Source organism: Xyrauchen texanus, chromosome 47, assembly GCF_025860055.1.
Source record: "Xyrauchen texanus isolate HMW12.3.18 chromosome 47, RBS_HiC_50CHRs, whole genome shotgun sequence".
Taxonomy (NCBI): domain Eukaryota; kingdom Metazoa; phylum Chordata; class Actinopteri; order Cypriniformes; family Catostomidae; genus Xyrauchen; species Xyrauchen texanus.
This window is the reverse complement of record NC_068322.1, coordinates 7,733,947-7,756,669: the sequence shown is the minus strand read 5'-3', so window position 1 is coordinate 7,756,669 and position 22,723 is coordinate 7,733,947. Positions and strand designations below refer to the sequence as shown.

Genomic DNA, 22,723 nt, shown 5'->3' with positions numbered 1-22,723 from the left:
AACATAGTTTTGATTTATTTTGGATTTTGTTTAGTCACAACATACTTTCCATAGTTCCATTTATGTTCCATAGTTTTGATTACTATTATTCTAAAATAATATATATATATATATATATATATATATATATATATATATATATATATAATATATCTAGTGTATCAGTACGTCGGTGATGTCTTAAAGAGGCTAGGCACTGAGTTATGAAAGCCAGATTACCTGATTTATTGTTTAAGCTAATAATACGTAATAACAGTGAACGTTACGCACAAGCGCGGCATATCAAGAAATGTAAAAATCAGGATGTATATCGTGTACTCACTCTCTCTCTCTCTCTATCACAGACACACACACACACACACACACACACACACACGCACACAAGCGCGTAAACAGTGAACGTTACGCACAAGCGCGGCATATCAAGAAATGTATATGTATTTTATATATGTTTTATATATAATATATACGATTTTGTTAATATATCTTCATTATATATTATTATACAAAATTCAGTAGTCAAAACACAGAACATATAACAGAACATAAGTTGTTTATTTTTTACAACATTATGTGCTTATTTTTTTATGTGCAATCTTCATCTTTATAACAGAAGATACAATACAACAATCCTTTACCTTTTCATTGTGGAAGGTTATATACAGCTTCCTTTGCTCGTCAAGTGCAAGGTCGATCCGAGATTTTCCAAAGATTTTCAGTGTAATTTGACACTGGATGTGAGCTGACGACTTTTCATGCTTGGTTAAAGCTGCGGGCAGGTTGTTCAAATCACAATATCCCGCTGAAGTCCAAACAGTCTGACTGGTTGAAAAAAGCAGGCAGGGATGCTGATTGTTAGCACAGCCACATAGCCAATCTTTTCTTACATACCAATCAGTTTGAAATGATCGGAAAATTTTTGGGCCCTTTTGCTGTACTAGTCCATCTGGCGTAGACCTCCCTCTTGCAATTAACTCATATTTGGAATTAAAATCGAGCTTGGAAGTTGGAAAAATTTCTTAATTCCGTGATTACGGCCGGTGCTGTCATTTTGATTTTGAATTTGGCGGGGATTAGGCATAGATGTGGTGTAATGACGTTAGCTACGCAAATGTCCAGGAATATCTCGATTTTAATTGGTCCATGTCTGATACGTAATGGAGATGATTACGGGCATAACATATTTACGTCAAAAGGCACAGCAGATTTGTGCTTTTTGCTGTACATGTTAAAGAATACAGGATCGAAGTGCGCATGCGCAACATGGGTTTTCCGCGTGTCGTCTGCAATGAATGGACCGTAAAAGCACTGCTTATTCTACCATTTGTTTTTAGTTGATTATGCGTAACTGCTACATTTGTCATCATAACGTCTAAACAATTGGAATAACACACATATTGCATATATAAATCACAAGAATAAAAAGTAAAAATACGAATACAAGTTTATTATTTAATAAACATTTTATTTTTGAATTTTGGCAGGGTAGGCAGTGCCTAGTTTGCCTACACAGACCGCACGTCAGTGATATATATATATATATATATATATTATTATTATTATTTACAGAAAAGGGAGTAGGACACTTCGAATGCAGCCTGCAAATTCGACCTTCTTTCATGGGAATTAGGAGGACACATGAGGTGTATCCTTCGTGGGCACTCACAACCCACAATTCTTTGCTTCAACGGAAATGTAAAAAAAATATATAATAAAAAAATGACGCCAATTTGCCCATAAATATGATGTTCAAATGCAAGGAATGTTGAATTACCTCAGTAGATGGGTGCAGAGTAGATAATATGTGTAATTATATTAATATATAATTAAAATTAAGTATTAGACTAAAATTACACCTGTAATATCTATTTTATTTTCTCTTTACATCATAACTCTACTAAAATGTATCTCATACAGTCCCTTCTAAAGGGACTTTGTTTCTTTCTCACTCAAAGCGCTCCCGCTTGTTAAATAATTATTTATTTTTATTAATTGTTTATATTTAGTTCAATTACAGACAAGTACAATGCAAAAAAGTACAAGGCAAATACAAGGCATTATGGTACAGTTCAGCGTATGTGAAACAGAGAATAACAACAACTAAACCATAAAATGAACATGTTTTAGTTGTTGTAGCGCTTGTTAAAGAGTGGCGTGCTGTCATAGCAACCATGTTACGTTCCGTTTCTGTTTGTCCAATGAAGGCTGTCTCATTTAAACAAGACTTGTTTAAAGGAGGACGCTCAGTATACTGCAGCATTCAAAGGACACGTCCTACCTTGCACGCAGCCTTCCAACAAGACACAGCCAGGGAGTGGATGTTAAAAGTGAAGTAGAACGCAGGCCTGATGCATCCCGAACAGCAGCAAAGAACCACCTCTCACCAGTCAATCACCCGCCGAACAAAAGTTCAAACTTGAGTGCGGATTTAAAAGGAAATAACTTGACAACGGAAGTAATGCCCATATTTCTCGCTAAGCATCACAACATTTTTAACAATTAATGTTAATATTTTATTTTAAGTTCACAACAAGCATATTTTTTCAGCTGGGCTGCCTCTATTCAAATATCAAACAAAAATTATTGTATAATATTATTATTATTATGCATAAAATTATGTGTCAGAGACTTTAAATGGGAAATTGTGGACTGGTTCAATTCAAATAAAATGGTGCTGTCTTTTTGGCGAGTTTATTTCTTTTTCGTCATGGATACATTTATTTCCATTTTTGTTCTTACTCTGTCGCTTTCAAAGTTGATTTTAGTTTTTAAGACTACGTTTTGTGTATTTCAAGTTGTTTTAAGTCTTGAAAAGGAGTTTATGCTATGAAATGTCCTATTTGCAAATGTTTGCACTGCTTTGTATGTCATTTATTTGCAACTACAGTGATCTGATTGGTCAAGAGGTCCCAAACTCCTCTTTTCACATTCCATTAATTTTACTGCACATATGTAAATAAATAATAGAGGATTGCACAGCAGTCTTAAAACCACTCAATGTCATTTGAGATAGCCAATCAAATTAGCGATTAGCGAATATATTTAGCTACTTTTCAGACCCCTTTAGCGACTATTTTATTTTTTTAAAGCACCTAGCGAAAAATCTAGCGAATTTTTGGACAAACCTTAGCTACTTTCCGTAGAAGAGTCTCCAGTACTGCCGTGCGAACATGAGGTCTTGCTTTCCCGCCACAGGCGCACCTCTCTCTGCGTCTGCTCTATTCAGTGAGTGCTAGAGAGGAGCAGCACATTCAGTTGACCGCACGGCAGCTGACACAGACGTGAATGAGCTGCGCATGTGCAAGAAGAGTTGCCAAGGACCAATCACAAATCTCTGTTTGCTCCTCCTTTGTTTTAATTTAAACAATTTAATTTGAACATTATTTTTCTTGCTGATCACTCAATGTTACCCCAGAAGGAGGCTGTGCGCTGTGTGAGAGAAGAAAATAGATAATCTGTCGCTTCTAACTTTCTCTGTGTAATAATTTTACATGTAAATATGATGTTATAACATCAGGATTTTAGCAGTGCAGAGTTGCAGCTTGGAGATTGCTTGTAAGTGATTACTGGTTAACATGTAGTCTTTGTGGGCGGTGTTTCAGTCTCTATTTTATACTCGTTACGTTGTCTGACAACAGAAACAGAACCCATATGTACATGAGAACCGCTTTATTGGGAATTTGGTTGTTTTTATAAAACAGTATGTGAGCACAGAGAGTAGGAGAGAAGCAAACAGATGTAAAGGGCTGACACCGGCTGACACTAGGCTGAATGCAAATATGACGCGATGACGTCATGAATATGCTAATTAATGCATTACATCATTTAGCTACTTTTTGAGCGTGCTTTAGCGTTTTGAATCGAAAATTCACCCTCAGATTAAAACTAAAACATGGTAAGTTTTTAGGATGTGGCAAGGACAGTGTCATATTTGTATGCAAATATTATTAGGCAATCATTTTAAAATTAATTTAAGACTTTCAGAATAATATCTTTACGTCTTTAATTAAATCCTAATTGTGTGCAGCATCTCCTAAGAGTCTTCTTTTAAAAGAAGGAGTAGTTCACCTAAAAATGGAAAATGTACTTTTACTCACTCATTTACACACCCTTATGTTGTTCAAAACCCACATGCTGTTACTTTTATAATTACTGAATTTCATGCTATTACTGAACATAAAAATAGATATTTTAAGCAGCTTTATTCCATATAATAACAGTTTACAGTGAGCAGGAGCATTCGAGCTTCAAAAAGGACAAATACTTTCCACCTTCTCAGCGAAATAGAGCGCCGCCATTATCAATGAATATACCACTTATGGTATAACCCAATTTCAGCTATTTTAGCTATACAAAAATACTGCATTATTGATTACAGGCTGGCGATTATTGTCAACATTATTAACATTAATTAAGATTTTCATAAACATCATAGTTTAATACTATAATGCATCAGATCAAACAACTGATTAAGAACAGAAAGTCCACTTGCACTTACTTTACATGCATGCACACCATATCCCAAGGGGAAAACTCAAAAGTACTGCCAACGAACAGTTATTAAACTAACTAAACTAGAGTGAAGTTAGCAAACTGTTCACTCTAACTTGCTATGTTGCATCTGATCAATGCTCATGTTGTGTTTTCACTTCAGGCATGTGAGGCTGCAGTAACATCAAGCAATCTGATTGGTCAGAATTCTCCATCACGTCTGAGAATACCTTGGCCTTTTGAACACACAGCTTCTATTTTGAAAAGACACACAGCCAACTTAAAGATGTCAACTGAAAACAACACAGTCAGTTTCCCTGAGCTTATCAAGCTGAAACGAGATGGTGGTGAACTGAGTCTGGCAGATATACATGCCTTTGTGCAAGGGGTCAAATCAGCAGACATCCAGGAGAGTCAAATAGGTAAGTGCATTATTTTTAAGATCATAGTTCCATACACATCCTAAGGTGATAAGGAGCACCTCATCACACACACACACGATGTACAGAAAACACAATGAGCTCAATACTGTCAAACTGTTCTTTCTTTGGATAATACAAAGTATACAGTATCTGCACCTACAATGTATGACATTAGATGTTGTGTTAATTAATGCTTTGCTGTGTAAGATAGATATGGTGAAGACAGGTCCATGCCTGAGAACTGTTCGAATGAGAGACTCTGCTTATCCTTCAGAATCTAAGAGTATCTTGGAAAACTTAAATGTATGTTATATTTTAGGCATTTCAACTGTCACCCTCCGTTTAGCCTTTGATTTATTCCTGCTTTCTCCAGTCGATAATGAATTGGAAACTGTAACTGCGTAGCCTACTAAACGCCCTTAACGATGCGTGTCCATCAGCGCGGATCTGAGAGGGCGCATTGCGCAACTTAATATCAGCTGTGCGGAACTTAAAACTTTACATTCCCGTGTAAACATATTGGTGATCTTACCAATCATCACGCATGTACATTTGACCGTTTACAGATATAGCTATAAGAGACACACTCACGGTGCATGTTGAGGTGGACTGTGAAGAGAAATCGATCCAGGATTTTACATAGAAACTGACCCAAAAGTTGTTGGGGGGGGCAGCTTTGTCCTGGTTCTCACGATGGCCAGTGCGCTCCTGATCGGCCCCAAAGTGCGTCAGCTCCCCGGGAAAATGCCCGCTATAAAGATTACCAATCCAGCCCTGTATGTTACAGACGCGACCAGTGCTGGATTGGTATTATGTCATAGCGGGCATTTTCCCTGTGGACCGACGCACTTTGGGGCCAATCAGGTGCGGACTGGCCATCGGGAGAACCGTGTGGGCAGGTCGCGAAATGGGCCGCGATAAACTGAAATGAGCCACCGCGTTATGCGGAATAGGCCACAAAACGGTGCTGCTATATGCCCAAGGGGGCAGCGATATGTAGAAAAGAGACCCCCACCCTCCTGAATAAAGGCAAGCTGCTGCTGTCGCCAGCATCTGTACACTTGCATTAATTGATAATTCATTAATTGAATTAATCCCGGGATTTGAAGTCAACCAGTCTGTTGAACAGGTAATGTGACTGGTGTGTGATTGTGGGAAATCTGTATATGTACTTGTAACGTTTACTGATGCTGATGATGTATTGATTACTGAACAGATATACAGTTGAAGTCAGAGGTTTACATACACTTAGGTTGAAGTCATTAAAACATTTTTTAACCACTCCACATTTTTCACTTTAGCAAACTATAGTTTTGGCAAGTTGTTTAGGATATCTACTTTATTAAGTAATTTTTCCAACAATTGTTTACAGACAGATTGTTTCAATTTTAATTGACTATATCACAATTCCAGTGGGTCAGAAGTTTACATACACTAAGTTAACTGTTCCTTAAGCATCTTGGAAAATGTCAAGCCTTTAGGCAATGAGCTTCTAATAGGAGGTGAACTGAATTGGAGGTGTACCTCTGGATGTATTTTAAGGCCTACCTTCAAACTCAGTGCCTCTTTGCTTGACATCATGGGAAAATCAAATCATTAAATAGGCCAAGACCTCAGAAAAAAAAAATGTGGACCTACATAAGTCCGGTTCACAATTACGAGCAATTTCCAAATGACTGAAGGTACCACGTTCATCAATACAAACAATAGTATGCAAGTATAAACACCATGGGACCACACAGCCATCATACCACTCTGGAAACAGACTGAAAAGTTGTGGCAAAATGGCTTAAAGATAATAAAGTCAAGGTATTGTAGTGACCATCACAAAGCCCTGACCTCAATCTGATTGAACATCTGTGGAAGAACTGAAAAAGCATGTGCGAGCAAGGAGGCCTACAAATCTGATTCAGTTACCCCAGTTCTGTCTGGAGGAATGGGACAAAATTCCAGCAACTTATTGTGAGAAGCTTGTGGAAGAATATCCAAAAAGTTTGACCCAAGTTAAACAGTTTAAAGTCAATGTTGCCAAATACAAACAAAGTGTATGTTAACTTCTGACCCACTGGAAATGTGATGAAAGAAATAAAAGCTGAAATAAATAATTCTATCTACTATTATTCTGACATGTCACATTCTTAAATGAAAAGTAATGATCCTAACTGACCTTATTGGCATACAAGGTGTTTATAAACTTCTGATTTCAACTGTATATGGCACATATACAGTTGAATATACAGCATGATTGTTGGTGCCAGACAGGCTGGTTTGAGAATTTCTGTAACTGGGGATTTTCACATGCAATATTCTCTAGAATTTACTCAGAATGGAGCCAAAAATAAAAAACAACCAATGAGCAGCAGTTCTGTGGAAAAAACCGCCTTGTTCATTCATTCATTCACTCATAGACTTTCTCTCAGCTTGAACCAATCTGGCCATTCTCCTATGATCTCTTTCATCAACAAGGTGCTTTTGTCCACAGAACTGCAGCTCGCTGGATGATTTTTGTTTTTGCACCATTCTCGTTACATTCTTGTAAGACTGTAATGCGTGAAAATCCCAGGAGATCAACAGTTACAGAAATACTCAAACCAGCCTGTCTGGTACCAACAACTATGCCACAGTCAAAATCACTGAGATCAGATTTTCCCTCATTCTGATGGTTATTGTGAACATTAACTGAATCTTCTGACCCATATCTGCATGATTTTATACATTACAGTGCTGCCACATGATTGCCTGATGAAATAATCGCATTAATAACTAGATGTACGGGTGTTCCTAATAAAGTGGCCAGTGAGTGCATACTATAGTATGGATACTGTGCATTTTACTAATGCATAAAATTATGCACTCAACTTGACCTTTGATCTTGTCATCAATGATGTAAGATATCTTGTCTGTGTTTCTAGGTGAAGCAGATCCTTCAGGATGTAGGCTGCTGCATTATAGGTCAGACAGAGACTCTAGTGCCAGCAGATCGCATTCTGTACGCCCTCAGAGATGCCACTTCAACTTTTTGATAGTATTCCTCTCATCACAGGTGAGCTTATTATAGAGAACTTTCAGTGGAATGTTAAATGTGAATAGATATATCTTCTTCTCTTGATTGGTTGTGTCTCCTGTACAGGCTCTATCATTTCTAAGAAAGGAGCCGAAGGCCTGAGTGCACTTGTGTTAGATGTGAAGTTTGGAAGGGCTGCTTTGTATAAAGATCTTGACAGTGCTCGTCATCTCGCCCAATCACTTGTAAGACAGCAATCATAAGTATGTGTGTGTACATGGTATGGCATTGTATAATGCTGTGCTTGTCAATGTGCCTAAAGGTAACTGCAGGCAACAGGCTGGGCATGAAGACAGGGGCGGTGCTTAGCCGGATGGATGCTCCCATTGGCCGATGTATAGGAAATGCAGTGGAGGTGTGTGAAGCTCTTGAATGTCTTAAAGGACGGGGGCCAGATGATCTTACAGAATTGGTCACGGTTTTAGGTAAGCAAGACCCATTTTAAGGATAAAAAAGGGATGTGACGTAACTATCTATAAAGCACTTTTAACCAGACTGATCATACTGTGAATTTGTCAAGACTTGGTTGAAAGTTTTGTTGCTGAAATTGGTCTGTTCTTACTGAAATGCAAATCACTGCCCCCAATGGCCGAAGCTGGAAGTGCTGTTGAATGGATTGCCATGTGTGAACTTCAGTTTCCAGGTGAAATGTCCAAAGAGTGGTGCCAAAAGTGTTGTATTTTTAGTTGAAATGACATAATACAGTCTACAGGAATGTATGTTTTATTAACTCTATCCCTAACACAAACCACAACCCTAAAATCTATGTGTCGATTTCCTGTGTGATCTTGTTGCTTTTTATGTCACAGGAATTACACCAGATTTAGAAAAATTTCCAGCTTTAAGTAACACAGTTTTGTTCAGAGGAATAATGTATGTGCGTTATCAAAAAATACAAGCTTGCATTTCTACTTGAGCCCTCTGTAATGCAGAGTAGTTACTTTAGTTATAAGTACATCACTGGCCACTGCTTTAGGTAAGAAAGATCCTTTTTAAAGCTCATGTTATAACCAAGTAAAACCTGGGAGCTTTTACGTGATATCTGGACAAGGATAAAAAGAAGGCCTATGTACCTTAGAACACTTTTAACATTGTGCAAACAGGAATTACACCAGTTGCACAGAAAATACATCCGGCTAGAAAAGTAGTCCCATTTCTAAAAAGACAATTTAGACAGATTTACAGCTCAAATATCACACATTTTTGTTTGTAAGAATTAGTGCAATAGTATTAAATAGTAACATTTAAAGTGCATGGACTAACATTGTAAGTACTAAATGTACATAGGTTTTTTGTTTGTTTCTACAAACTGAAGGATTAGTTGACATTATTGTAATGCCACTGATGCAGTCAATAGGGCTTACCTTGCTTTGAGCAAGTTCACCGAACCTGTCTTAATCTGTGTTATTCAGATCACTAGATTATGTGTGCCATGTTCCTATAAAACAGTTGGTCCACTGGTGTCCAGAATAAGGAAAGCATACAATTATGCACATTGTCTGTTTGTATATAGGTGGGTATCTATTGTGGATAAGTGGCCACAGCTCCTCCCTAGAGATTGGGAAGATTGAGATCACACAAAAACTGATGAATGGGGATGCTTTAAAAAAGTTCCAGGCTATGTTGGTGGCCCAGGGTGTGCCTGAAGATGTTGCCCATTCCCTGTGCTCAGACACCACCAATAACTTTCAGCACATGAAGAAGGCAGCACATCAAACTGAGCTTAAGGTGCTACACGATGGTAATTATATTCTTAAAAATTAAAAAAATAATATGTTAATTAATTTTACATAACACAAACAGCACAGATGTGATTACATATACATATCACACAGAGCTCACTATTAATATTCACTGTTGGTACATCTGCATTGTTATTCATCTACGCACATTTTCAGAAACACATCACCTATTATCTCAGTGGCAGGCATTATGTGAATGTGACAACTGATTTGATTGACAGGTACAGTTTTGGAGATTGATGGTTTGGCCCTGGCCCAAGTGCTGCATAAGTTAGGGGCAGGACGGACTAAATCTGGAGAGAAAATCGATCACAGTGTAGGAGCAGAGCTTTTGGTAGACATCGGACAGGGGGTAATGAAAGGTTAGTAATAAACACTCTCAGTGTATTGCTCTATTCAGAACCAGTAAATGCTGTGTACTGCGGTTTTTTTTAATACCATGTGAAATAGTGTGCAGCCAAAAATGTTTCCAACAGTATTACATTCTTTCAAAAATAGTTCCAAACACAACGTGTTTACTAAAAGTTGCACTGAGGGACATTGTTGACTTTAATTGCAGGCCAAACGTGGATCAGGATTCATCACAACAGCACAGAGCTGAGTACACATCAACATTCTGAACTGCAGACAGCTTTGGTCATTAGTACCAGCAACACATATGAGATGGAGTCACGTGTGGCAGAATTCGTATACCACAAATAATCACAACATCACCATAACACATCTTCAAGATGAATCCTACTTATTGTGGACTACCAAAAAATTTCAGATTTTTGTACATATAACCAGTACATATTGTTCTTTATGTTAAGTACTAAGCAGTTGCTATGATACAAGTAAGCTAAAGATCATTGTGGAACTTTGAGCAATGAATATGTATCTGGAAAATATTTAAACATATTTGCTTTACAATGGCCTCTTAAATTTTACAGTAGCCAAGGTCTGCTCAGTCCTTCTGGAATTCACTTTCCTTCAATGTTCAGTTCTAGCTCTGCTCAAACTCACCTCATCCAACTTAACCTGAAAATTACAGCCAGGTGTGTTGGAAAAGGTTTGGAACAAATCTCTGCAGGAAGGTGGATCTCCAAGAGTTGGATTGAGAGCTCAGTCATAGTAGATGACTCCTGCCACCACACACTCATAGACATAGAAAGACCGCACGCAGCTTTGCTCCACTAAATTCAAGTCCAGCCCATCCTGTACAGAAATGTCCATGCTGGTACCCAAAGATATTTATAGGCTTTAATTTATAATGCATTGATATTCCTTTAGGCTTTCTTTGCAGATTGACACCTAGATTTAAAATTAATCAGATTCATAGCCTTAAAAGGTATTCAGATTTCTAGTTGTTTTTTCAAAATGAGCATGCCAACTTGTATCCATATATATATATGTATATTATTTTAACAATTCAAAATGTCTTTTTTTTTTAGCACATTACTGGTGCTTTTTTTTTCCAGTTAATGAAGCCTTTCTTTGCATATTGAATGAAAAGAACCAGGCAGTGTGATGCATTTTTTAGTTAAAGGGATAGTTCACCCAAAAATGAAAATTCTGTCATTATTTATGCCAGATGCACTTGACTTTCTTTCTTCTACTGAACACAAATTATGAATATTTTAGAAGAATATTTCAGCTCTGTTGGTCCTCAATGCAAGTGAATGGTGGCCAGGACTTTGAAGCTCCAAAAGGCACATAAAGGCGGCATAAAAGTAACCCAGAAGACTCTAGTGGTTAAATCCATGTCTTCAGAAGTGATATGATAGGTGTGGGTGAGAAACAGATCAATATTTAAGTCCACTTGCAGTGAATGACTCAACAAATCGGAGATATCCATCCATCCATCTTCAACCACTTATCCGAAGTCGGGTCGCAGGGCAGCTGCTCCAGCATGGGGCCCCAAACTTCCCTATCCCGAGCCACATTTACCAGCTCTGACTGGGGGACCCCGAGGCGTTCCCAGGCCAGTGTGGAGATGTAATCTCTCCACCTAATCCTGGGTCTTCCCCGAGGCCTCCTCCCAGCTGGACGTGCCTGAGACACCTCCCTATGGAGGTGTTTACCAGATGCCCAAACCCCTTAAACTATAAAAATCTAGTGTTCAGCAGAAGAAAGTCATGCACATCAGTACTCATACGACTAAATGATGAGAGAATTTTAATTTTGGGGTGAATTATCTTTTTAATAAAATAAAGTGGAGGTAGGATGCATTTGCAGCCATCTAGTGGTACAAATCATGTCTACAACATTAGCACAATGTAATGCACATATTTTCTAGATGATTAAAATGACAGCAAGTTTTGTATTCTATCTTGGCATTTTCCTGAAAATGTTTCCATTACGCTTTAACTACTTTTTTTTTTTGCAAAACTTTGGATCTGATTGGGTGAATCTGACAGAAACTGTCAAGGAAAATCTGGGTTATATTTCACAGCAAAATTTTAAAGAATATATTACATATAGAAATATATTTTCTTTATGAAATTATTATATATATATATATATATATATATATGTTTGTATATATTCATATACATTACATTCTTTCGATTTTTGTGTGACGTGATCTGGACATATTTTTGTGAGATTTAACCGATTACATAATTCTCTGATGACAATTAAAGTCTATGATGACAGTTGATGTGTAGAAAATAAGGATTGTGTTTTAATTTACATAGATTTCCATTTGTGCCTATTTAGTGAATTTCACCAATACATCAGTGAATTCATGAATGCAAATATTCTTATCTCTCCTTCATTGAAAATAAAAATAAATACTGAAACCATATCAAATAATTTCTTGATTTTTATTATTATTAATTCAATAAACATTAAAAAAAGGATTTGCAATAACTATTTTCTTGAAGATTAAAAAAAAAAAGCAAATGATGTTGTTGCTTTTCCATGTCTGTAGATTTCCAACAGTAAATTGAAGCCAGGGGATTTTATTTGAACATAAAATTTTCTGTCCTTGTGTGTGTTTGCGAGATGTCAGTGCGCCACAGAGTTGAGTGGCTCTGCTCTTATGTTGCCAAGATCCAGCGCAGAATCTGTCTCTTCATCGACTTCACCGATTACAGCCCTTAAACAGAAACACACTAGGTTGATGCCATGGATATTGAACCCACAATGGTAAAAATTCATAAGACCTCATCTCTGAAGCATCAAAAAAACAATTATGCCTGCAATGGTTTTGCACAATGTAAATAACAGCAGAAACACTAGAATGGTCATAATACATACACATTATCGCCTCTGACAATGTACAGTCCCAGAACCACCTGTTCAACCCCCTGGGAAGAGCTGAACACACGCTCATGGCTCTCATCTAGGATGAGGTTAATTGTTTGATCAAAGCCCTTTAGCGTTCCCTAAGGACAGAAAAAAAACAAAAACATAAAGACTTGTTTGTTATTGCACACATACACAGTTTACTTAAAGGAAAGGTTTACCCCAAAATAACCCAATAATGTTATTACAAAGCCATATTATTTGATGGAAAACAAAAGGCAGAATGTTAAGGACTGATAGCCTCAGTCACCATTCACTTTCATTGCATATTTGTTCTATACAATGCAAGTAAAAGGTAACAGACTGAACGTTCTGCTTAATGTTTGTGTTCCACAGAAGAAAAAAGGTCATACTGGTTTAGGGTGAGTAAAGGATAACAATTGGGAAATGGAGTTGAGAAAGACTTACCACAATCATTCTACCGTCAGAAGTGACGATGGCAACAGTCCCTGAAAAAGTACTGGTTAAGGAAATTTCATAAGGCACATAGAAGACATCTGTAAAAGCTTTGCAGCATCTAAACCATTTGTGGTTTTGGAGCTTATAAAGTTTTCTAAGAATGTGCAATAGACAAGTAAGTTAAGCTCTACCATTCAAATTAAATGGCTATTATATTTCATGCATCTAATAATCAGCTGTTCACATTGTTGATCCAATGCATGGATCCTGAAACATGCTTAAGGGCTAATGGACATGTCATGTATTTACAGTGCATGAAAACTGTACAAAAAAAATATGTGTAAGGCTCACTTTGATAACAAAATGCAATTCTGTGCGTATTATCAAACGCACAATAACATAATGATGACTTAATCATACTAATCATCACAATGAAAGCACGCGAAAACACTCGCTCGCGCGCCAGCTCTAGCAGCCCATCGATACACAAAACCCTGCCATTAAAACTGATCTTAAAAAAAAGCGCTCGTGTACTCATGCTAAAATGCATAGAAGGATACGGTTAATGTAACTCTCAAGGGCGGTAGACATCTCTGCTCGTGCTTGTTTGAATCCACCGGGGCTCCAGCAGAACAATTCAGAAGAAACGCATTTGTTCTGCTGCGATTTGACCCGGAAATGAGAACGGGCAGACTCAAGAAGTCGATGACCTATTCAGCTCAACGACAGGCAGTTTTAGTCGATAGGGAATAAGTGAGCCTGTAATTGTGTTATTGTTCCGTAGATGGCGCACTCGACAGATTTCCAACGATTCAGATCTTGGTCAAAAGGCAAATTGTTCCTTGGTGAGGGACGATGGAAATACTGATGAATGATGATGATGATGATGATGATGATGGTTACAAAAAAGTACTGTGATCGTGCAGTATCTTAGAACAGAGATGGTAATACATGATCAAACCATCTCTGCAGAAGAAAAATAATTAAAAAATAAAATATAAAACAGCTTAAACCGCCCAAGATGGTTGCCTGGTATTAGCTGGTTAAAGCTGGTCTCCCAGCCTGACCAGCTAAAAAGTGCCCCAAACCACTTTAAAGGAATATTCCGGGATCAATACAAGTTAAGCTCAATTGACAGCATTTGTGGCATAATGATGATTACCACAAAAATACATTTAGACTTGTCCTCTTTCTTAAAAAAGAAAAAGAAAAAAGAAGAAGCTATTTGAGGTTACAGAGAGGAACTTACATGGAAGTAAATGGAGACCATTTTTGAAGGATTAAAGGTATCGTGCAGCTAAAAAGTTTATAAAAGCACTTACATTAATTCTTTGTTAAAACTACTCATCTATTATTTGAGCTGTAAAGTTTATATCATCATTTATACAGTGGATTTAGGGTTTGATGACATATCATCATAGCAATTAAGTTGTAAAACTGGATATAACTTTACACAGAAAACATAAGTATGCGATTTGATCGCACTAAAATCAGGTTAACATGCATATGTTTATGTCTTGTGACTATACTTTTGAAATAGTGAGGTTTTTACATTTACAAATTGGTCCACATTCACTTTCATTGTAAGTGCCTCACTGTAACCCAGATTTTAACTTTTTTTAAAGAAAAGGAAGGGTAAGTAAAAATAGTGATAATAAGTATTATGCCACAAATGCTTTCGATTGAGCTTGACTTGTATTGAACCTGGAATATTCCTTTAAAACCAGCCAACTGATCAGCTTAGGCTAGTTTTAGCTGATCCTTTGATGCAGGGATGGTACTTTGATAGCTATATACAGTACCATTACATTAAATGATTACCTATTCATTTACCATGGTTTTTATAATTATTGTACATGGTAGGGTCATTTTTTGTTAGAAGATGACATCATTGAAACATCAAATACACACTTACACATACTCACACACACACACACACACACACACACACACACACACACACACACACACACACACACACACACACACACACACACACGCACGCACACACACACACACACACACACACACACACACACACAAAGTGGTGGACACATGCTGTTATGTTATGCACAACACAAGTGATTGTCAAAGTTAAACATTCATGTTGGTATGAGGAAGTAAACTTTAAGCCTTAAGATGCATTTTAGAAGGGTCTCCAGGAAACCATTGTGTAAACAGACAGCACAGGCAAAGTATAATCAAAGATACTGAAACTAGGGAAGGAAAAGGGATGTATAAAACTAAAAATGCAGAGAGTTTGAACTTTCACCATACCAAATTGGACAAAAAACAGGGATAACTGGTTTACTTTACAGGTAAGCCAAATCTACACCTTTGACATTTCTTGCCTGTGGTGTTGAAGAACTGGACAGGAATTTAAAACATCAGTCCCATTATGTTAATCAGCTGTTTAATTTGGATAATTTGTCTCTAAACACCCTATCTTAGGTTTCATTGGAAGTTGTTGCAGTTTTTAACCCAATATGAAAGCAAACGACAAACTTCAGATCCTGAAATTCTTTCTGATGCTTATCAATTCATTCTTTGTGGTAAGCATATCATAAATCATAACATAATCATAGATAACATCATAGATCTGCATATACCTGTGATTTTAGGTGACATTTTGTGTTTTGTGACACTAGTGTCTTAGATATTCTCTGACCCTTCGTATAATGGACATTTAATTTTAAAACATGAAGAATTGTGTTGTTGTTTTCTGTCAGCACTAAAGATGTAAACGCCTGCTCATGCGATATATAATATCTTATTTCAAATATGACTAGATGTGCATAAAAGTAACACATTAATCTTGACAGATTCTTGGCATCAGCATTTTTGCATGTTCAGCTTGGATATTTTTTGATAAAGACAACTTCATAAGTGTTATAAGCGCTGGTAAGTTTTTCTTATTAAAGTTGATATATTGTTCACAATGCATCACACTGTTTTAACTCACAAACTGTAGCGCTTTTGCAATAACATACAGTGCAAGCAATAGTAATTTTAGGGAGTAATGCCTTCTCCAATATCCTTCAATTAAAAAATATCAATATTTCCTTCAGTCTGATTGAGGAGCATTAATACTTAATGAAGTATCTATGACCTCATAGGGCAGGAAGTAAAGCTGGTTGCTTGGGGACTCTTTGTCATTGGTCTTGTTGTTGTTGGTGTGTCCTTACTGGGTTGTATTGGTGCATGTTTAGAGAACAGATATTTCATCATATTTGTAAGTATGACCATACTGTACACTTAAGCACAATACACAAAGAACCCTAGTGAATCTTTGCCTATTAAAAATGAACTTTTATCCAGAGTTGGAAGAACAGTCATCTGTCAACATTACCTTTTCTCTCTTTTGCAGTATCTGAGCTTCTTAATTGTCATTGTCCTGGGTCAGATCTTCATCACCCTAGTGCTTTTAATACAACGAGGCTTGGCAAGTCTTAGCATGAATTATTTATACTGTTAATAATCTGTATTCTGTAACATTCTGGTAATGCTGTCAGGAGGAAACACAACTGGTGAATGGATTTCATTTACAAATTAACAACAGCCATTCCTCAAACCAACTAAATCCAATGTTGTTTTTTCCATATTAATGCAAGCCTATTGGCTTTAAAGATTACTTATTTAAATAAGAGTTTATAAAACGGTGAGGTATCATGTCTAACACACATTTTTTATGTTACCAGATTGAGAAGTTTTTGACGGAAAGTGTGGCTGGCATAATTGTGAATTATGGAGGAAATGAAACACAATCGTCATGGAGGCTTTTGGATAGTGTGCAGAATTCTGTATGTGCATGATCTAACATTAACAAATGTACTACTGACTATAAAATATTCATAGACTATAGAACCATTCGTCATCTGACAATTATCTATTACTTATAAATGGGCCATGCAGAAAAAATATTGATAAGCATGTTTTTGCTCTAGGGAAAATGCTGTGGTAGAGCAACACCAAATGAATGGATGAATAATACAGTTATTCAGTCCTTGAGTGAGACAGACATCTACCCTTGCTCTTGCTTCAATGATACCTGCCCCGTAATCCTAATTGGAACACACAGCTTTGGAAAGGGTTCAAACATCTATAAAACGGTAGCACATGTTACCTTTTTTCCATCTTCTCAACCTTTAACTAATGGTCTCTTGGTAGTTTTAATTTGCACACTGAACACATTTTTGTGGTTTTAGGGCTGTGGGACGGTTCTGGGAAACTGGCTAGGAATGAATATCAATGTAATATTCGGAATGGACGGTGGGCTTCTTTTGATTCAGGTAAGAGAGACTGAAATAATAAAAGTACATATATGTTTGTATCCCATTAATGAAATATTTCAGGTCAACTAGAAGTCAGCTCCGTACCACAGATGCTCTTGATTACCACAGAAAATACTTTAAAATCACATTTCAATTTCATAAAAAGGCCAATACAAAAACGCACATACAATGGAAATCTATAAGCAATTATTGTACGGTTGCCCTATTGACTTCCGTTGTAAGTTTCATTATTTCCGTGTAAGTGCATAACTTTCCGAGCATTGTCTGATACAACTTAAAGGAATATTCGGGTTCAAAACAAGTTAAGCTCAATAATCAGCATTTGTGGCATAATGTTGATTACCACAACAATTCATTTAGACTTGACCCTTGTTTTCTTTATAAAAAAAAAAGAAAAAGAAAAGGTAAAATCTGGGTTGCAGCTGCATTTATAATGGAGGTGAATGAGGCCAATCCGTAAATGTTAAAATACTCACCATTTCAAAAGTATAGCCACAATACTAACCATTTCCGTGTAAAGCTATATCCAATATTACAACTTCATTGCCATTACGACATAATGCCGTAAACCCTGTAATCCTGCAAAAATTATAATATATAAAACTTCACAGCTCAAATAACACACAAGTTTTAACAGAATAATTCATCAAAGTATTTTTTATCAAATTATAAGCTTCACATTTCTTCCTTAAAACCCTCCAAAACTTGGCCCCATTCACTTCCATTGTAAGTGTCTCACTGTAAATTGTTGAGTCTAAACAATTCTCTGTGTTAATCAACATTATGCTACAAATGCTATTGATAGAGCTTAACCTGTACTGAACCCGGGATATTCCTATAAAATATCATTGGATGATGCTGTCTTGTTTTCACAGGTACTGCAGTTCATCTTTGGCATTTACACCTACAAATGCATTGGCCGCAAAACAAGAGAGCTTCACCCCATTAATCTACTAAACGCTATGGAGGATGAACCTACAGTGGAACCCATAGACCAGCAGTTTCACACAGACACCCATCAGCCTGAAGTTCAAACCTATAACCCGCTAACAGTCTGTGGCAATGATAATGATGGAAATTACCTTGGTGAATATGATCACGGTGGATATGATCGCAGTAGCTATAATTACAATGGAAATGTTGCAGAGAATTATGAGCAGTATAACAGACATGAAGTTTATGAACAGGACGGCAATCTAAATGACAACACTCCTCACAATCTGCAACACACGCCGAGCTACAATGGCAGTTATGATCAGCGATATATACAAAATTACCCTCAAAGGTACAATGGTGATTACTGAAACCAGATGCCTTTCCCCAAGTAATCTGATCAGATTGGGATGGGCACATTTGAGTGCTCCTTTAAAAATAGCACTCTCTACAAAGAGTTAGCAATGATTTTTCTGACTAAAGACACTTAAAACCTTCACGAAAGTCCTTTGTTTTGTGTCACAGGATGGGGTACTGAGTTCAGTACTTCTGACAGGTGGTTAATGCATGTTCCCAAGAGTATCATTTGTCATTTTAAGACAACCACCGTCCGTCATTCTTACAGAATTCATTCCAAACCTCTCCGGTCAGACACTCAACAACTCAACATATTTGAAAAAGTCACATTTTATGGTTTTATGAACACAGACAATGTACTAATTTTCAAGATGCAGATTTTTTAAAACAAGTTTTCAGTTTTATTTTAATGCCCCTTTACAAGTTTAGATATATTGTATAACTGTAGAAGTGTAACAATATAAAAATACTGACCTGAAATCATAACTGGTACATTTTGAGATGATCCTCACATACATACTGTTGTCATTTAGAAATACTGTCATACATATGGGAACAAAATAAAGGTTTTATTGATGAATATGTCAAATAATAATTTTAGTTAATCTTTTTAAATTAAGAATAAAACTGAACCTGGTTTCTACTCATACATAAAACATGGTAATTTAGAATTTGATTGTCTAACCAATAGCCATGATTATATCAGGCAACTTATTCTGCAGTTTGTACTGCAGACGTGAATGATCCCCCAAATTGTAAAGTTTCTAAATAATTTTTTCCCTGGCATGTGAAAACAAACTGCCAAAAAATTTCAGAGACTTGAGGATCAACAGGGAACAAATAAACATTGCATTTCAGATGCATGCACAAGTAAACCATTAGTCATCTTTAGCCTTTCGTGCCATGGATTTTCCATGATCTTAACTTTGATATTTCAAAGGTTGTTTTGTAAATCACTGCATTATTATTTCACCCAGATCTGCTTTATGAGTCAAGTGATGATGTTGATGACACAGGGGGCTGGTGGCGAGACCATTTAGTGTGTGTGAATGTACAGTATGTATCTGTGTGTGTGAAGTTGAGTAGGCAAGTCAAGAGTGGGCTTTGACTGAAGTATGATGGACGACACTATCTATAGGCCATAAAGAGCAGCAGTCTGTCTGCATGAGAGGGTTCTTTGTTAAAGTCGCCCTGCGGTCGATGATAGCCAGGCTGACATTAACGACCTTGTGCAGTGATGAGTTGGCAGTCATGCTTTACGACAACAGTTGACAGTGCATGCATAGATAATGACAAATAGAAAGTTACACGGAGGGGAGCACAATATTTCCCACCCTCAAGAATGATGCACTCAGAATGAGTCAACTGGGAATTTTCAGGACTGTTTGGGATACACTGTGCCATTGACCCAAAAACTTAGAATACAAATATAGGTGTGAAATAATCAGCAAAAATGAAAATTCTGTCAATATTTAGAACTCATCCTCATTTCGAACCCGTATGACCTCTTTTCTTCCGTGGAACACAAAAAGGAAATGTTTTAAAGAATGTTCAGAGTTCTACAACGAAGGCATATTGTGACTACAGCTGGTCAAGCTCGAAAAATGACAAAAAAAGCACCAAATAAGTAGTCTATATAAGACTTATATGCTATAATATAATTAATGCTATAATATATACAACACTTCTACTGTTCCTCAGCTGGTAGCATGGCATTAGTAATACTGGGTTTGTTTCCCAGGGAACACAAAAACTGAAAAATGTAAACCTTGAATTCACTACAAAATTTCTTTGAATAAAAGCGTCTGGAAAATGCATATATCAGATGATCAGACTGAAATTTAAGTCATTTATTCAAACTAAGCAGGAACCAGTGTCGTCACTGACATCAAACCTGATGCAACTTTTATGGTGATTTTTGCTTGGCATCCCCTGGTCATTAAATGCTTTCATTGAATGGACAAGAGTAGTTAAATGTGAATTTTGGAATGACAAGAGGGTAAGTAAATGATGAACATTAAATTTTTTAGTAAACTATCACTTTAAAAGGGAAGAGTTTTTTTTCTCCCTATTCTGATATCCAGTTATATTCCTATACAACTGGCCTATCCGATATTGTTCATGTCATTGCTATGAGGAGAAAAACAGACACAGAGAATGAGAGAGTGATGCTATAAAAAGTAAGATTGAATTATGGGTTATTATGAGTTATAATAGTGTTGTCTATCATGTGATGTGAGCTCAATTCTCATGCTCTCTGGCTCTCCTCATATTGTCATGAAGACAATTAGCTCTTGTTGTGCCGCCTGATTGTGCGAGCATGTTTTTATGTGTACGTGGCCAAAATTAGTTAATAATAAAATGTGAAAATGTTTGAGAAAAGAATATAAGTTTAAATATGTTCATTGTACATGATAGAATTTGAAAGCCACTAAGTGGAATAAACAAGAGCCACATTACCTTTTAATTACTGGTACTACTACCAACTCCTAATGTATAAATATTGGGTCTCATTCACTAACTGTGCATAACTATGTATTTATGTTACTAACGGTTTTTACAAGTTTTACAAGTTTGCACATGCAAGAACGCGCGCACTAACACCCACAAATCACACTCCTATTGGCCTTAGAAACATGAAATGTGTTGAAGGTAGAGTTCATTAAAAAATGAAAATTCTGTCATAATCCCTCTAAGTCACCATTCACTTTCATTTAATTGAATCTTATTCCATAAAGCGACAGTGAATAATGACACATTCTGCTAAACATCATCCTCTGTGTTCCACGGAAGAAAGTCATACAGGTTTGGAACAACAGGAGGGTGAGTATGTAAATGTAACAGATCTTTCATTTTTGGGTGAATATTTATAGAATTTACATGAATAGTCATGAATCAGTAGCTCGATCTGGGATAGGTTTTGCATAAAAATGTAGACTGTTTAGGCATCAGGAAAACTGGCTAATGAGATGGTCTGAAACAATATAATGTGTTGTCTAGGTCTTTATAAAATATTTTTATTGTGTTTCAACTGGTTTGATAATAGCACCCTTGACTTTATTCAAAGATCTTGCAGAGCAAACTTTCATGTGAGCGTGCATCTTTAGAGAGTGGAAGAATAAGTTTGCAAAGAGTGACGAATGACTGTACAGGTGTGGTTGAGCAGGAAGCCCTTATTTGGAGATTGTTTAGGCGTGTATTATGTTGCCAAGTCTTCTAGGGTTAGTTCACCAAAAAATGTAAATTATGTAATCATTTACTCACCCTCATGCCATCCCAAATATGTTTGACTTTCTTTCATCAGCTGAACTCAAAAGATGATTTTTAGAAGAATATTTCAGCTCTGAAGGTCCATACAATGCAAGTGAAAGGGTGCCAAAAGTTTGAAGCTCCAAAATCCATATACGGGCAAAATAAAAGTACTCCAGATGACTCTGTTTTTAAATCCATATCTTATAGGTGTGGGTGAGAAACAGATCAATATTTAAGCCCTATTTCCTTCACTTTCACTTTCTCCTTTTTCGGTTTTTGGTGATTTACATTCTTTGTGCATATGCCCCCTACTGGGTAGGGAGGAGAATGTATGACAAAAAATATTTAAATATTTTCTCACCCACACATATCATATCATGTCTGAACACATGGATTTAACCACTGGAATATTATGGATTACATTTATGCTGCCTTTATGTGGATTTTAAAGCTTCAAAATGTTGGCACCCATTCACTTAC

The 22,723-nt window shown here is 36.7% G+C and overlaps 2 protein-coding genes and 1 pseudogene across 2 annotated transcripts; 2 read left to right on the top strand and 1 right to left on the bottom strand.

Annotated features, from left to right (window-relative positions):
* Nucleotides 1-4,777: 4,777 nt before the first annotated feature.
* LOC127638837 (thymidine phosphorylase-like) lies at nt 4,778-12,386 on the top strand (annotated as a pseudogene).
* Nucleotides 12,387-12,561: 175 nt separating this feature from the next.
* LOC127639186 (U6 snRNA-associated Sm-like protein LSm8) lies at nt 12,562-14,106 on the bottom strand. Its single transcript, XM_052121083.1, has 4 exons — nt 13,970-14,106; nt 13,419-13,459; nt 12,963-13,090; nt 12,562-12,801 (listed from the first exon to the last, which is right to left on the bottom strand). Exons 1-4 carry the CDS (start codon nt 13,998-14,000, stop codon nt 12,711-12,713), a joined length of 291 nt encoding a protein of 96 aa, XP_051977043.1. The 5' UTR covers nt 14,001-14,106; the 3' UTR covers nt 12,562-12,710.
* A 1,487-nt stretch (nt 14,107-15,593) lies between these two features.
* Nucleotides 15,594-22,690, top strand: LOC127639158 (CD82 antigen-like). The gene is made up of 9 exons (XM_052121036.1): nt 15,594-15,727; nt 15,861-15,961; nt 16,232-16,310; nt 16,526-16,641; nt 16,777-16,851; nt 17,108-17,209; nt 17,354-17,518; nt 17,615-17,698; nt 18,577-22,690. Exons 2-9 carry the CDS (start codon nt 15,896-15,898, stop codon nt 19,003-19,005), a joined length of 1,116 nt encoding a protein of 371 aa, XP_051976996.1. The 5' UTR covers nt 15,594-15,727; nt 15,861-15,895; the 3' UTR covers nt 19,006-22,690.
* Nucleotides 22,691-22,723: the final 33 nt, after the last annotated feature.